At 35.9% G+C, this 15,973-nt stretch overlaps 1 protein-coding gene across 1 annotated transcript; it reads left to right on the top strand.

The window, feature by feature from the left end:
- The first annotated feature begins 14,385 nt into the window (after nt 1–14,385).
- LOC132132701 (C3a anaphylatoxin chemotactic receptor-like) lies at nt 14,386–15,300 on the top strand. Its single transcript, XM_059545182.1, has one exon. It carries the CDS (start codon nt 14,386–14,388, stop codon nt 15,298–15,300), a length of 915 nt encoding a protein of 304 aa, XP_059401165.1.
- Nucleotides 15,301–15,973: the final 673 nt, after the last annotated feature.

Raw genomic sequence — 15,973 nt, 5'->3', positions numbered from 1 at the left:
AATAAAAGTGAACGATCAAAGTTAATCAGATAAGATTGATCGATAATATCAGAAATATGGTGTGAATTAAGTTATATTTTACCACTTTAAAAAACAGAGAGTGATAGTAAGATAAAGATTCTAGAGAAAAAATAAAATAAAAACAGCTACACTGAGCTACAATTTGCTACAGAAGGCCAACAGGAAGTAGAGAAAACACTGTCCAACAGCGACACCCGCAGGCAGGAGTCAACAAAGGAGAAAACAAAGTGACAGGGTCAACAATAATACAGACATCTTGTTCCCTGAGAGGAGCCAGGGCTCCCGCCACGACCTTCGTAAAGACGCGGGGAGACAGGGCCAACCCGAATGGGAGAACCTTGTACTGAAATGCCTGCCCCTCGAAAGCAAACCGAAGAAATGCATTCAAAAATGCACTTGGGCATTATCATCCGGAACGGGAGTCTGTGCAGAGCTCGGTTCAAGGCACGCAAGTCCAGGATTGGCCGTAACCCACCTGTCTTCTTGGGTACTATGAAGTAAGGGCTGAAAAAGCCGGACTTAATGTCGGCTGGAGGGACCGGCTCTATCGCGCCTTCTGCCAGCAGGGTCGCGACCTCCGCACGCGTGATAGAGGCATCTTTGCCCACCATCATCGCGCGGACACCCCGAAACCTGGGGGGACGCCGGGGAAACTGAATCATGTAGCCGAACCTGAGCGTACGGATGAGCCAGCGGGAAGGCCTGGGAAGCTCTAGCCAGGCTCCCAGAAACCAAACCAGCAGGATCATCGTCCTGAGTGCGGGCAATCGTCTGACTCCAAGTAGCAAAGAGGGCATGAGAAGGCAAAGCGTTCTCGAGGCTGGCTTTGCATGGAAACTGGCAAGGGGAGAGGGGAACGAGGGCGGCGAGGAAGCACCTCGCCAACTGTCGTTCGTGGTCTCTCGGGACCCGGAGGTATAGGAAACAGCTCTTTTAGTGAAGGATTGGGTACTACTGGCCTCAGGGTACTGTAGCCGGGGTGAAGGCTGCTGCTGTGGCCGAGAGGGAGTGGAGGAAGCCGCAGGGGTGTGCCCTCTCACTCCCTCATGTCTGCCAGGTTCAGCCAAAGGTGGTGCTTCTGGACCAAGAAGAGGAGCTAGAACGGGGTGTGGCAGAGGGGACTCTATACCTCTTAAGGTAATCGAGTCCCGATCTCAACGCTCAATCCCCACAATGAGAACATGAGCCATTCACAAATGCAGTCTCAGCATGCTGGAAGCCCAGACACGTGACACAGCCGTCACGAGGAGCGATGTATCGACCGCACTCAGAAACAGACGGGCGAAATGACATCTTAAAAAAGACGCAAATTAACCCATTACTCTTTTGTGAAAGGAAAAAAGCTTTTTCAGAGGTGTTGAAGCGCTCAGGGGAATGTGGGAGCTGTCGCAGGAAACCCAGTCGAACCACTGAATCGCGCCGTCACACCAACACCAGTGACTCTTGCTTGTAGCACTCCGGTGAAGCAGCAACGATGTGCTCGGCTCCGAAGCGAAAGCTTGAATGCGAGTTGCTCGGGCTGCTCCTTGTATACCCGCTCTGGGGTTTTGTGCACAGGCCTATTGTGTGATGATGGATTTGTAATTAAGAATTTTCATTGGACTTTAATTTAGCTATGTTTTATTTGGCTGATGATATTCACCCTTGCTGTGCTGTTTAGATGACAAAGTAATATATATATATAAAAATTATAAATGCAACACTTTTGTTTTTGCTCCCATTTTTAATGAACTGAACTGAAAGATCTTAATCTTTTTCTATGAAGACAAAAGGTCTATTTCTCTTAAATATTCGTTCTCAAATCTGTCTAAATCTGTGTTAGTGAGCATTTCTTCTTTGCCGAGATAATCTATCCACCTCACAGGTGTGTCATCAAGATGCTGATTAGCATGATTATTACACAGGTGTGCCTTAGTCTGGCAATAATAAAAGGCCACTCAAAAATGTACCGTTTAACTGTCATTATCTGGTGTGACCACCATTTTCCTCATACAGTGCAACACATGTTCTTCATATAAAGTTGATCAGATTGTTGATTGTGGCCTGTGGAATGTTGGTACACTGCTCTTGAATGGCTGTGTGAAGTTGCTGGATATTGGCAGGAACTGGAACACGCTGTCATATACACCGATCCAGAGCATCCCAAACATGCTCAATGGGTGACATGTCCGGTGAGTATGCTGGCCACGCAAGAACTGAAACTTTTCTGAAGACAATCGGTTCCATTCAGAGGCTCATTCATATAAAAACTTTAATTAGTGAGAATGAGAAATGCGTGAAAAAATATAGCCTACGTATATTGACAAGGAAAGTCCACTGATGAGTTTCCAGTGTAAGCCTACATTTAATTTGAGTCATTTTAACTTAGGGCTGTCAATTGTTTTAAATATTTACTTGTGAATAATCACACGATTATCATTTGTTAACTCATGAATAATCTCAATTTATTTGCATGTTTTTATCTGTTGTAAATGTACCTTAAATTAATACTTTTCCCCTGGTTTCACAGACAAGGCTTAGGTTAGTCTCAGACTAAAATGCATGTATGAGCTGTCTCAACTGAAAATATCTTGCTTTGACATATCTTAAAATATATCAGTGTCATTGTTCTGTGTCAAGGTGCATACCTGTAATGTTTTCTTCTAAGGTATTTTTGTAAAATTTACTTTAATATATTAATTTAACTAAGGCCTAGTCCTGGCTTAAGCTAAGAGCTGTTTGTGAAACTGGCATTCAATTTTTTTTTAAACTCTAATCAACATGGGCATCGACAAATATGGATGCGTTATGCAATATACTGTATGTTGAGCAATTTACTTTATTTCCACACGACAGGGCAGCTCACTTCTTATAAACATGCAAAATGTACATTTATTATTACCTTTGTTTGCCTCTCTGTGCCACATACTGTATTTTGATGTAGCTAAATCTTCAAAACTATTTGCATTGAAATTTTGTTGTTTCTGTTGTCAGACAACGTGATGACTATGAAATGTTGATTGAAACACGACCCATTAAGACTATATATGTTTTATTTGGCTGATGATATTTACTCTCGCTGTGCTGTTTAGATGACACAGTAATATATATATATATATATATATATACTGAAAAAAATTATAAATGCAACACTTTTGTTTTGTCTCCCATTTTAATGAACTGAACTGAAAGATCTTAGTCTTTTTCTATGAAGACAAAAGGTCTATTTCTCTTAAATATTTATTCACAAATCTGTCTAAATCTGTGTTAGTGAGCACTTCTTCTTTGCCGAGATAATCTATCCACCTCACAGGTGTGTCATCAAGATGCTGATGACCCATTAAGACTATATAAGCAGCTCTCGCTTTCAATATGTTCATCTGCACAAAAATCCTGATTTATAATTGTGCCGTTTTCTGATAAAATCAAATAGGCTACACATAAGACAAAGACAATAGCTGTGCTGTGATTTTGGCTATACTTGCATGTAAAATTAGAGAAGCAACATATCTGTGTTTTAACTGAAAGCGCAGCTTCTTTCACCCACTCGCTGAACAGAGCAGACGCAGAGAGAGAAGTGTGCATGTCCACTGGTAAAGAGAGCATTTGAACAATATCTTGAGGTGTGGTTGTGAGACCAGGCCGTTAAAATTTATTGGAGAAATAATACACTCCTGAAGTGGTAATGTGGCCTTGACGCTGGAGCCTATAAATAGAACAATCTTTTTCCATATTCTCAAAACAAATTAAGACGTTTGATTTTTATTGACTGAATGCAAGAGCTTATTGCGATAGAAAACATTGTAATAGTTTCCATTGATTATGAAATATTATTATATAAAAAAATAATATGCTTCACTGCAGATTATTTTTTCACTAAATGAGAGATTCTTAACTTCCTGACCAAAAAAAAAAAAAAAAAAAAAGGACTAGATGCTTTCTGCCAAAATGTATGTAAGGTATTTGTGCCATGTTGTCTGCACAGCCCTATATTAAGTTTTGGTTTTAAAATAAAAAAAATTTTTAGAGACTTGACAAGATTATTTGATCATTATGAAAATTTCACAATGTGCATTTGTTTTCATGAACAAAAACACGTCTTAAAGAAAGTTACCTTGTACTTTTAAAATCCTACCGTATGAAAACACACTTCTGGCAATGAGAAAAGAAACAAAACACTTACAAACTGCTGTCCTCTCCTTCAATATAAATGATCAACCAGTTGCGATTTAGTATTTTGCTTGATTCTATCTGAGTATAATAAGCAGATAAAGTTGGATATATGCATTAGAGTTGTCAGTTGATGTTAGTAATTCATTTTGCATTGTTATTGTGGATTATGAAATCTGCAGTTTCATTTTAAATTTCATTTAGGATTTCAACAGTGTTTGCAGTTTCAGTGGGAGATTTTCAAGCATTAACATTTTTAAATTTGACCAAATCTCTGCTGCAATTTTCAAAACAAATAAAAATGATTTCTCCTGACATCATCATTGGTAAATAGATAGCTACTTGTGAGGGATGAAATGTCTTAAAGGAGTAGTTCACTTCCAGAATGAAAGTTCTGTCATTTACTCACCCTCCAAATCTGTCTGTGTTTCTTTCTTCTGTTGAACACAAAAGAAGATATTTTGAAAAATGTCTGTATCTGATCAGTTGATGGTTCGGATTGAAGGATTGGTGATGGATGATGATTGGTTGATGGATGATTGGTGCCCATTAACAGTTGGGAGACTAGCATATATCAAGATATCTTCTTTTGTGTTCAACAGAAGAAAGAAACTCTTACCAGTTTTAAACAAGTTTAGGATGAGTAAATGATGAGAGAATTTTCTCTTTGGAAGTGAACTGTTCCTTTAAGCAACAGAGAAACACATTCAGCTGACTAGAATAACTGACCATTCATACTGATGCACATTAAAGTCCACATCACTGAGGAGATCCTGACCTCTGGTGGTGTGGATGGCACTGTATCATGTGCCAATAATAATATTATTCATTATAAACACTGTTTGTTTGTGATGAAGTGTCTGCCATTCATTTGTTGTATGTGAGCGCTGTCATGATGCGTTGGCTTAAACATATTGATTGATTGATTGAAGTCTTTATTTCGAACATGAGAGAAGAATATGTAAAATAAAATACAAAAATGTTTAAAGCATTTTTTTTTTTTTTTTTTTTTAAATAAAAGAAAAAAAAAGAGAAAAAATAACACCAGATAAGCCGTAACAAATTACAATTTTTTTTTTCCTGTTTAAACATACTTCTATCTCACATAGAAGTATGTTTACACAGTACTGTATATCTTCTAACATATACAGTACATGTGTCACCCCGGACACTACATGTATTCTTTATATTAATAAGTATATTGATAATGTCACTTTTTTTACAAGTTGCATTGTCTGGAGATTTTTACGTTTTTTTCAGTGCCCAATTTCTGTTTGATTTATTATAAAGGTGCAAATTATAATCTATATCAAATAAAAACATTTACACACATGTAGATTTAATTTAGTTACATACAGTTTGAGTAAACAGGAATATATTCTGTGAAAATATGTTTGTTTATTTACTTATGTGAAGTACAGTAAAAAAGGAGCATTAATTATGTAAATGTTTCAAAATATATTTACATTTATAGATATCTACTATATTTACATATACATAAATGTAATATGATACAAAATATTAGAAATTAATATTTGTACATATATTAAATTTTTTTATATTTAAAACATATGATATCTAAATGTATTTACATATAAAGGAAATAAATATATGAGAATATGTCCGATTCAAAATATTTACATATGTTTATTATATGTGAAAATATTTAAAAGTCAAATATTTAAATATATTTTAAAATATATTTAAAAATATATTTACAACACCTACAGACTGCAATGATAGAGCTTGGAATATCCAGGAGAATTTTTAATATAACTACGATACGATTCTTCCGAAAGAAGAAAGTCATATACACCTATATGCCTTGAGGCGGAGTAAAACATCCTAATTTTCATTTTTGGGTGAACTAACCCTTTAATGAACGTGTATTAGATCTCAGGTCCTGCAACTGGTAACTCCTGCACTAAACCTAGAAAATTAAATAGTCTAGAGAGAGATATGCTACACCACCTGTCAAAATCTTTGATTGATGGCTTTGACCTTTTGACCCCTGCTCCACCAGACCACCCACGTGGCTGTGACTTTTTGACCTTTACCCCTCCCCCACCAGCATGGCTTTAAACTTTCAATGGTTGCAGCTGTTGTTACGACATGTAATATGAGATCTGTTTGTAAAAAATCATGGTTATATGTCATCAGCCATGAAATTACTCAATATTTACCAAATCTCTCTCTCTTACTTTTCTTTTAAATGAAAATAAATTATGTAATCTCACATGATATAAAACAAAGCAAAACCTTTACACTAGTTAATAGAACCATTTATATTTACATTATATTAATGATTTTTATACAGTATCATCCCCTAAACCTAACATTACAGTAAACATTCTATAGATCATGTGGTAACAAACATTTTACTAAAGCAAAGCAAATTATTTGTCATACATTTTAATCATGCATTCAACATTTACTTATGTTTATTGATCTTATAAAAAAACATTTTGAACTCATTTTAATTTTAGTTTTTCACTAACCAGGCATAAATGCTGCTTTCATAAAATCACAGACAAAAAATGTACATTCATTTAGTTCACATATTTTTATAGCCCTGTTCGTGCTGAATACAGTACATTCAGACTTTAGCCATTAATACGTTTTAAGAGACTAAAAAATATTTCCAGTGCCCCAAAACCTACTCAGACTCCAGGGGGTTAAAGAATATGGAAATAAATTATTATATATGACATCATGTTACTATCATGCTACTAAAGCAATTAATTAATTAAAAAAAAGTATTCAACATTTAAGTTTATCAAGCTTATAAAACACACCAATCTCTTCTTTTAAAAATGATATTAATGCATAAAATATGATTATACATAACATACTATATAAAATAAACATTTCTGACAATAAATATAAAAGACTGCTTAGACTGCTAAGAGAATGAAATGTCCCCAAAATAAAATAATACAATAAAAATAAATAAAATAAAAATGTTGAATCATAAACAAAATCCCACAGGTCCTCGTAGGGGTATTCTCCTGTTTGTGAAACTGAGGGCATCGAGGGATAAATAATTTCAAAACATAACATTAATGTAAAGTTCAAATAAACAGTACCTCTACTACATCTGACGTCTGGTGATTCTTAAATTTCAACAAAATTATAATTTATATTTCATATAATATTTATATTTTATATAAAATTACATCATATTACATCTATTATTATATTAGATTAGATTTATTACGCATTAAATACTTTAGATTCTTTAAAGTTCTTTTTTTAGCATGATCTTCAAAGTTTTAAGTCAAGTCAAGTCACCTTTATTTATATAGCGCTTTAAACAAAATACATTGCGTCAAAGCAACTGAACAACATTCATTAGGAAAACGGTGTCAATAATGAAAAAATGATAGTTAAAGGCAGTTCATCATTGAATTCAGTTATGTCATCTCTGTTCAGTTAAATAGTGCCTGTGCATTTATTTGCAATCAAGTCAACGATATCGCTGTAAATGGAGTGACCCCAACTATGCAAGCCAGAGGCGACAGCGGCAAGGAACCGAAACTCCATCGGTGACAGAATGGAGAAAAAAACCTTGGGAGAAACCAGGCTCAGTTGGGGGCCAGTTCTCCTCTGACCAGACGAAACCAGTAGTTCAATTCCAGGCTGCAGCAAAGTCAGATTGTGCAGAAGAATCATCTGTTTCCTGTGGTCTTGTCCTGGTGCTCCTTTGAGACAAGGTCTTTACAGGGGATCTGTATCTGGGGCTCTAGTTGTCCTGGTCTCCGCTGTCTTTCAGGGATGTAGAGGTCCTTTCTAGGTGCTGATCCAGCATCTGGTCTGGATACGTACTGGATCCGGGTGACTGCAGTGACCCTCTTATCTGAATACAGACTGGATCTGGTGGCTAGGGTGACCTCGGAATAAGAGAGAAACAAACTAATATTAACGTAGATGCCATTCTTCTAATGATGTAGCAAGTACATCGGGTGTTATGGGAAGTGTTTCCGGTTCCGGTTTACCTAAATAATGCAGCCTAAATATCCTTTAACGGATTTGGATATTAAAAGCATATTAGTATGTTATGTGTAAGCCAGGTTAAAGAGATGGGTCTTTAATCTAGATTTAAACTGCAAGAGTGTGTCTGCCTCCCGAACAATGTTAGGTAGGTTATTCCAGAGTTTAGGCGCCAAATAGGAAAAGGATCTGCCGCCTGCAGTTGATTTTGATATTCTAGGTATTATCAAATTGCCTGAGTTTTGAGAACGTAGCGGACGTAGAGGATTATAATGTAAAAGGAGCTCATTCAAATACTGAGGTGCTAAACCATTCAGGGCTTTATGAGTAATAAGCAATATTTTAAAATCTATACGATGCTTGATAGGGAGCCAGTGCAGTGTTGACAGGACCGGGCTAATATGGTCATACTTCCTGGTTCTAGTAAGAACTCTTGCTGCTGCATTTTGGACTAGCTGTAGTTTGTTTACTAAGCGTGCAGAACAACCACCCAATAAAGCATTACAATAATCTAACCTTGAGGTCATAAATGCATGGATTAACATTTCTGCATTTGACATTGAGAGCATAGGCCGTAATTTAGATATATCTAGAAACGTGGCTTTCTAAGGAAAGATTGCGATCAAATAGCACACCTAGGTTCCTAACTGATGACGAAGAATTGACAGAGCAACCATCAAGTCTTAGACAGTGTTCTAGGTTATTACAAGCAGAGTTTTTAGGTCCTATAATTAACACCTCTGTTTTTTCCGAATTTAGCAATAAGAAATTACTCGTCATACAGTTTTTTATATCGACTATGCATTCCAATAGTTTTTCAAATTGGTGTGTTTCACCGGTCCGCGAAGAAATATAGAGCTGAGTATCATTAGAATAACAGTGAAAGCTAACACTTTCCTGATGATATCTCCCAAAGGTAACATATAAAGCATGAAGAGTAGCGGCCCTAGTACTGAGCCTTGAGGTACTCCGTACTGCACTCTTCATTCACTGCTACGAACTGATGACGGTCATATAAGTACGATTTAAATCATGCTAATGCACTTCCATTAATGCCAACAAAGTGTTCAAGTCTATGCAAAAGAATGTTGTGGTCAATTGTGTCAAATGCAGCACCAAGATCCAAGAGAACTAATAGAGAGCTACAACCACGATCAGATGATAAGAGCAGGTCATTTGTATCTCTAAGGAGAGCAGTCTCAGTACTATGATACGGTCTAAATCCTGACTGGAAATCCTCACATATACCATTTTTTCTCTAAGAAGGAATATAATTGTGAGGATACCACCTTTTCTAGTATCTTGGACGGAAAAGGGAGATTCGAGATTGGTCTATAATTAACTAGTTCTTTGGGGTCAAGTTGTGGTTTTTTGATGAGAGGCTTAATAACAGCCAGTTTTAAGGTTTTGGGGACATATCCTAATGACAATGAGGAATTAATAATAGTCAGAAGAGGATCTATGACTTCTGGAAGCACCTCTTTTAGGAGCTTAGATGGTATAGGGTCTAACATACATGTTGTTGGTTTAGATGATTTAACAAGTTTATACAAATCTTCCTCTCCTATGGTAGAGAATGAGTGGAACTGTTCCTCAGGGGGTCTATAGTGCACTGTCTGATGCGATACTGTAGCTGACGGCTGAATGGTTAAAATTTTATCTCTAACAGTATCAATTTTAGAAGTAAAGTAGTTCATAAAGTCATTACTTCTGTGATGTTGGGAAATGTCAAAACTTGTTGAGGCTTTATTTTTCATTAATTTAGCCACTGTATTGAATAAATACCTGGGGTTATGTTTGTTTTCTTCTAAAAGAGAAGAAAAGTAATCGGATCTAGCAGTTTTTAATGTTTTTCTGTAGGATAGGTTACTTTCCCGCCAAGCAATACGAAATACCTCTAGTTTTGTTTTCCTCCAGCTGCGCTCCATTTTTCGGGCTGCTCTCTTTAGGGTGTGAGTATGCTCATTATACCATGGTGTCATACTGGTTTCCTTAACCTTCCTTAAGCTTAAAGGAGCAACTGTATTTAAAGTGCTAGAAAAGAGAGAGTCCATAGTTTCTCTTACATCATCAAGTTGTTCTGAGGTTTTGGATATGCTAAGGAATTCGGATACATCAGGAAGATAACTTAAAAAGCAGTCTTTTGTGGTAGAAGTGATGGTTCTTCCATACTTGTAACAAGTAGAATTAAAAATTTTGGCTATATGAAGTTTGCACAAAACTAAATAATGATCTGAGATATCATCACTTGGCTTCATAATTTCAACACTATCAACATCAATACTCTCTCTCTCTCTCTCTCTCTCTCTCTTTCTATCTCACACACACACACACACACACACACACACGCATACACACACACACAAGTAAAACATGTTGCCAAAGTCTTTCTGTATGTTTAAAAATAAAACAAAAAATATTTATTTTGCATTAAACTTATGCGGAGGAGCTTGCTTGTTTGTCACAGCACAGACATGGCTGTGAAGTTTACTGTAGATGAAGTTAAAGGGTTAGTTCACCCAAATATTAAAATTATGTCATTAATGACTCACCCTCATGTCGTTCCAAACCCGTAAGACCTCCGTTTATCTTAGGAACACAGTTTAAGATATTTTCTATTTAGTCTGAGAGCTTTCTCAGAGCAGAAAATACATTTTGCAGGGCCTCTGTTTAGCTGTTACAAAATACATCTATTTAAAAGCAAAAAAGTTTCATTTACTATAAGATTGCTTTACAGTAGTAGTGTAATGAAAGTAAACATTCCTTAAAGTTTATCGCTGTATTTGACTGTATCTGCATCCTTCTATTTATGTTGTATACTGTAAGAGTCATTAGGTGCATTTATATGGACACTTTTTGCTTCCATCGGAATGAATTCATTCTGATTGACGAATCCGAACGTAGTGTTTACATGAACGCTAAATAAAGTGATCGGGTTGATATGCGTGATATTTACATGTCACAAGCTTCTGATCGGATTTACTCTTTTGACATGCGCTCACTGCATGAATATACAGAGTTTCCTGCTGCTGTTTTAAAAAGCACACGTGATATTTATCTACTTCGGGTCCTAATTAGTCGACGACCAGCACATGAAATGTTGTGCTACTTAACTTTACTTTAGCAAAAAAAAAAAAAAAAAAACTAGTAAAAGTGCCTCTTCCCGCACTCAAAACTAGACGTCTGTTAATGAGAGTCTTAAACGAGGACTGGTGGGACGTGGTCGTGTTCCACTTCACATACGCTGAGTGAAAGGGGAGATTTATAATGACAGGACACTTATTTATGACATTTTATTCACCAGGAAGAAAACCTTGTTCCGCGCGTCAAACGTCATTACGCTATTTCTACGTCACTGTGCATGTGCAGTACTTTCCAGTTTCGGTTTTCAATCCGATCAAGTGTTTACATGTCCTCTCACTTGGATTACAAAAGGGATAAACCACCCCTTACAATCCGATCGAAATTTTAGTCGGATCGAGCCAATTCAGTTCGATTGACGTGTTTACATGTGACATTTTTATTCTGATTGTGCTTCTAGTCCTATTACGATCGGATTAGAAGGGTCCATGTAAACGCAGCTATTGACTAGCAAAAGGATTTCCTATTTCCCAAAAGGTTTTCATACGTGTTTTGAATTGATCTCACTATGTTCTCTAGGCAGTGAAGCATTGTGTGTGTTTGGTTTGTGTGTCATCTGTGGCCAAAGTTTTAGTCTGACAAAAGAGAACATGTTTTTGACTAAACTGTTTGATTTTGACCTGGAAGTTTGACGTTTGTACAAGTTGGTGTGTAGTTTTGAGATTGTGTTTATAGTTGTGAGAAAATATTGAATTGTTTCATGAACTGTGCGTTAGCAATTGATACAAACTGTAATGCATTTTTAATGCCACAGAACATTGCAAAACTCACAGATGGAAGTCAAAAAGCCATACAACATCACACATTACATATCTCAACACTTCACTGCAATCAAACACACACGCATGCAACACCTCAAACATTGTTTAAACAACATATTCCACTTTAAACCTCACACACCACAAATATAAAAAAGCATGTAGGTGTGTTTCAGTTGAAAGTGTAAAACTGCACAAAAATAAATAAATAATATGCTAGATTTACCATACTATACTTAATGCATAATTTTTTGCAACCCTTTTCTTAAGTATTTGCATTTATTCATTTAGCTGACGCTTTTATCCAAAGCAACTTATAATTGCTATATATGTCAGAGGTCACATGCCTCTGGAGCAACTAGAGGTTAAGAGTCTTGCTCAGGGACACATTGGTGTCACACAGTGGATTTGAACCCGGGTCTCTCACACAAAAGGCATGCGTCTTATCCACTGCGCCAACACACCATGTGAAGTAAATTTCACATGGAATTTTAAGCAGTGTATCTGAAAATCTTTAGTCTGCAATACTTAAATATTGAGTATCCCAATGAACAAATTTATTATTAGATGAAATTTTATAAAATTTAAACTCATTTAAATTGATCATTTTAAGTTTTTGTATTTAACAAATTCCTAGGTACTGCTCAATACTTAAATTAGTTATATATTACAATGAGTGGAAGACATGAGACAACTGGTGAATATTAATATTAAACTTATTTGTTTTTTTACAAATGCAATTTATAATCTCTTAAAACATTTTTAAGTTTTAATGACAATACAGATACAGTGAAAATACAGATTACTGAACAGCAAGTATCAACATGCTTTTTATATTTGTGGTGCTGTGTGTGTGTGGTTTAAAGTGGAATATGTTATTTAGACAATGTTTGACGTGTTGCCTGCGTGTGTGTTTGATTGCAGTGAAGTGTTGAGATATGTAATGTGTGATGTTGTATGCTTTTTTTTTTTTTTTTGCTAACACGAAACAATTCACCATTTTCTCACAACTAAACACAATCTCAAAACTACAAACTAACTTGTACAAACGTCAAACTTCCAGGTCAAAATCAAACAGTTTAGTCAAAAACATGTTCTCTTTGGTCAGACTCAAACTTTGGCCACAGATAACACACAAACCAAACACACACACTGTTTCACTGCCTAGAGAACATAGTGAGATCAATTCAAAACACTTATGAAAACCTTTTGGGAAATATGAATCCTTTTGCTAGTCAATGACTCTTACAGTATACGACATAAATAGAAGGATGCAGATACAGTCAAATACAGCAATAACTTTAAGGAAGGTTTACTTTATCTTACGATCTTACAATAAATGAAAAGCACTACATAAAAAGCTTGTTTATCTGCTCAACACATTTGATCTCTTACACAAGCAGCTTCCTCACCACTTCTCCATCAGACATAACAGGACTCTTTATTTGTGATGAAAATGGCAGCATTGATTTGGATAAAAGGGGTTTAAAAATATGAAAATCTCCCAGTGATTCACATTGTTAAAAGCCATTCAAACTCAAATCACCAGCACACTATTTTTGCATAAAGAATTTAAAATTTAGGATGAAACATTGCAGGTTTAATAACCTAAAATGAAGATTGTTATACATAGACTCACATAAAGCGATACTATATAGAAAATATAAAATTAATGGATTATTTATATCATCACACAATGTAAACTATCCTTGTCCAGCTCTCTATAAATACATATTAAATTAAATATTAGATTAAAAACAATAATATATTATAAATTAACCGTATACATTTCTTTACCTTAAAAATGTTAAATATTGGTTGACTTCATTTCTGCATATTTACATGTTAAATTGCTATTTAAATAGCTGTTTTAGCCTTAGACATTTAGTATTTTTTCAATTTATGAATTCCAGATTAACCAACTTTACAGAGTTGGTAATGATGTTTCACAGCTCGACCATGTTTGAAATGTTGCTGACGCATGATGAAGTAACAAAATTGAGGAAGTGGCATAAAGTCTTGAACATTAGAGAAGAAAACATTTACCGGAATAATTGTGAATCGAATCACCACAACGTGAGTCATGATTACTTACCTAAAGTTATTTATATTATTTTTTTGTACTTTTAAGTAATGCTACAATAGAATGTTGCATGTTTGCAATCATAATTCAGCCTCATTGATAATAGAAATACATTGATCATATAATTATTGAGCTATAAAAGTTATGTACTCTTTAAATATGATTTATGATATTACAGGATAAACCAGGCACTTCAGCTCCATCACTGCAATGGAGGATTATTATTTCATTTTGGATTATCCGATGAGAGTGATTTCTCTGGTCTTCTTCTACCTGACCTTGATCCTTGGTGTTCCTGGAAATGCCTTTGTCGTGTATGTTGCTGGATTGAAGATGAAGAGGACTGTTAATACAGTAGGGTTTCTGAATCTAGCGATTGCTGACTTCTTCTGCTGCCTTTCCACTCTTTACTATGTGATCGAGAGCGATTTTGTTGATTACTGGCCGTACGGATCCACAACGTGCAAGATTTTCCACTTCGTTATGCTCATCACCATGTTTGCCAGCGTTTTCACCTTGAACTTGATTAGTCTGGATCGGTTTACTCTGGTGATCACACCGGTTTGGGCTCAGAATCATCGCAGCTTGTTCATGGCACGACTGTCCTGTGCAGGGGCCTGGATTCTGGCTTTAATTATCAGTCTGCCTTTTATGATGTCAAGAGAGATTTACACAGAAAATAATGAAACATACTGCGTGCATTATCAAGTTGATGAAGAGCATTCTGAAAGGTATAGAAGGTTAAGCGTCATCAGATTTGTGTTTGGCTTTTTGGTTCCTCTCATGTGCATCACAACATGCTACGGATTCATCGCACGCAAGTTAGGCAGGAGACATTTTCACTCTGGGCGAGCGTTTCGCGTCATGCTGGCTGTAATTGTGACATTTTTTCTGTGCTGGCTGCCGTATCACATAGTGGATTTGATAATAATGTACGGAGATCAATCAAGTTACTTTGTGGCTTTGGCAGTGGATCCCCTGGCTGTCTCTTTGGCGTATTTCAACAGCTGTCTGAACCCCATTCTGTATGTTTTCATGGGGCAGGATTTTAAGAGCACTGTTAAACTTTCTCTAAGACGTGTTTTTGAAAGAGCCTTCTCTGAGGAGGGAACACAAATGACACGAACCACCCAGTCACAGCAAACCCACTCACTGTAGTGAAGACATGACCTCAGCAAGTCATCTAACTTGTATTCATGATTCCTGTTTTTTTTTCACTCTCTCCATGTTTATATACAGTATATATATATGTGTGTGTGTGTGTGTGTGTGTGTGTGTGTTTTGTGATGATCTGTTGCCAAAGTTTAACATCAACATTCTGGAATACTATGTTTTACCATAATTTTTTTTTTTTTTTTTGGTTGTAATCATTTTAGAAAAAGCTTGTAATATTTCACTAATAGTGGCATTTGGTTTCTTACGCAGATGTTATGAAGAAAAAAATATGAATATACATAAATGAAAGGTTGCAATTGTGAGTATAACAAAAACATTTTATTTTACTTATATTACAGTGATTGTCATTTTATAATGGTGCTGTTATTTTTTCACTTTTGTTTTTTGCAGTTATCATATGATAAAAGGGCAAAAAGGTCAAAGCCATGCTGGTAGCGGAGGGATAAAGGTCAAAAGGTCACAGACATTTTTATAGGTGGTGTAGCATATCTCTCTCTCTTAGTTAATAGGATCTCATAAATGCATAATATTTATTTAAAAATAAGCAAAATGCTCTTTAAAATAGTTTTAGGTGGGGGGTTTGGCATGTCACACCACAGCAGCTTCCCAAAAGCATTAAAATGATCCAAAAATATAGTTCTCATCAGCCAGGAAA

This window comes from Carassius carassius, chromosome 49 (assembly GCF_963082965.1).
Source record: "Carassius carassius chromosome 49, fCarCar2.1, whole genome shotgun sequence".
NCBI lineage: Eukaryota > Metazoa > Chordata > Actinopteri > Cypriniformes > Cyprinidae > Carassius > Carassius carassius.
The sequence above is the reverse complement of the archived record's forward strand: the minus strand, read 5'-3'. Positions and strand labels throughout refer to the sequence as shown.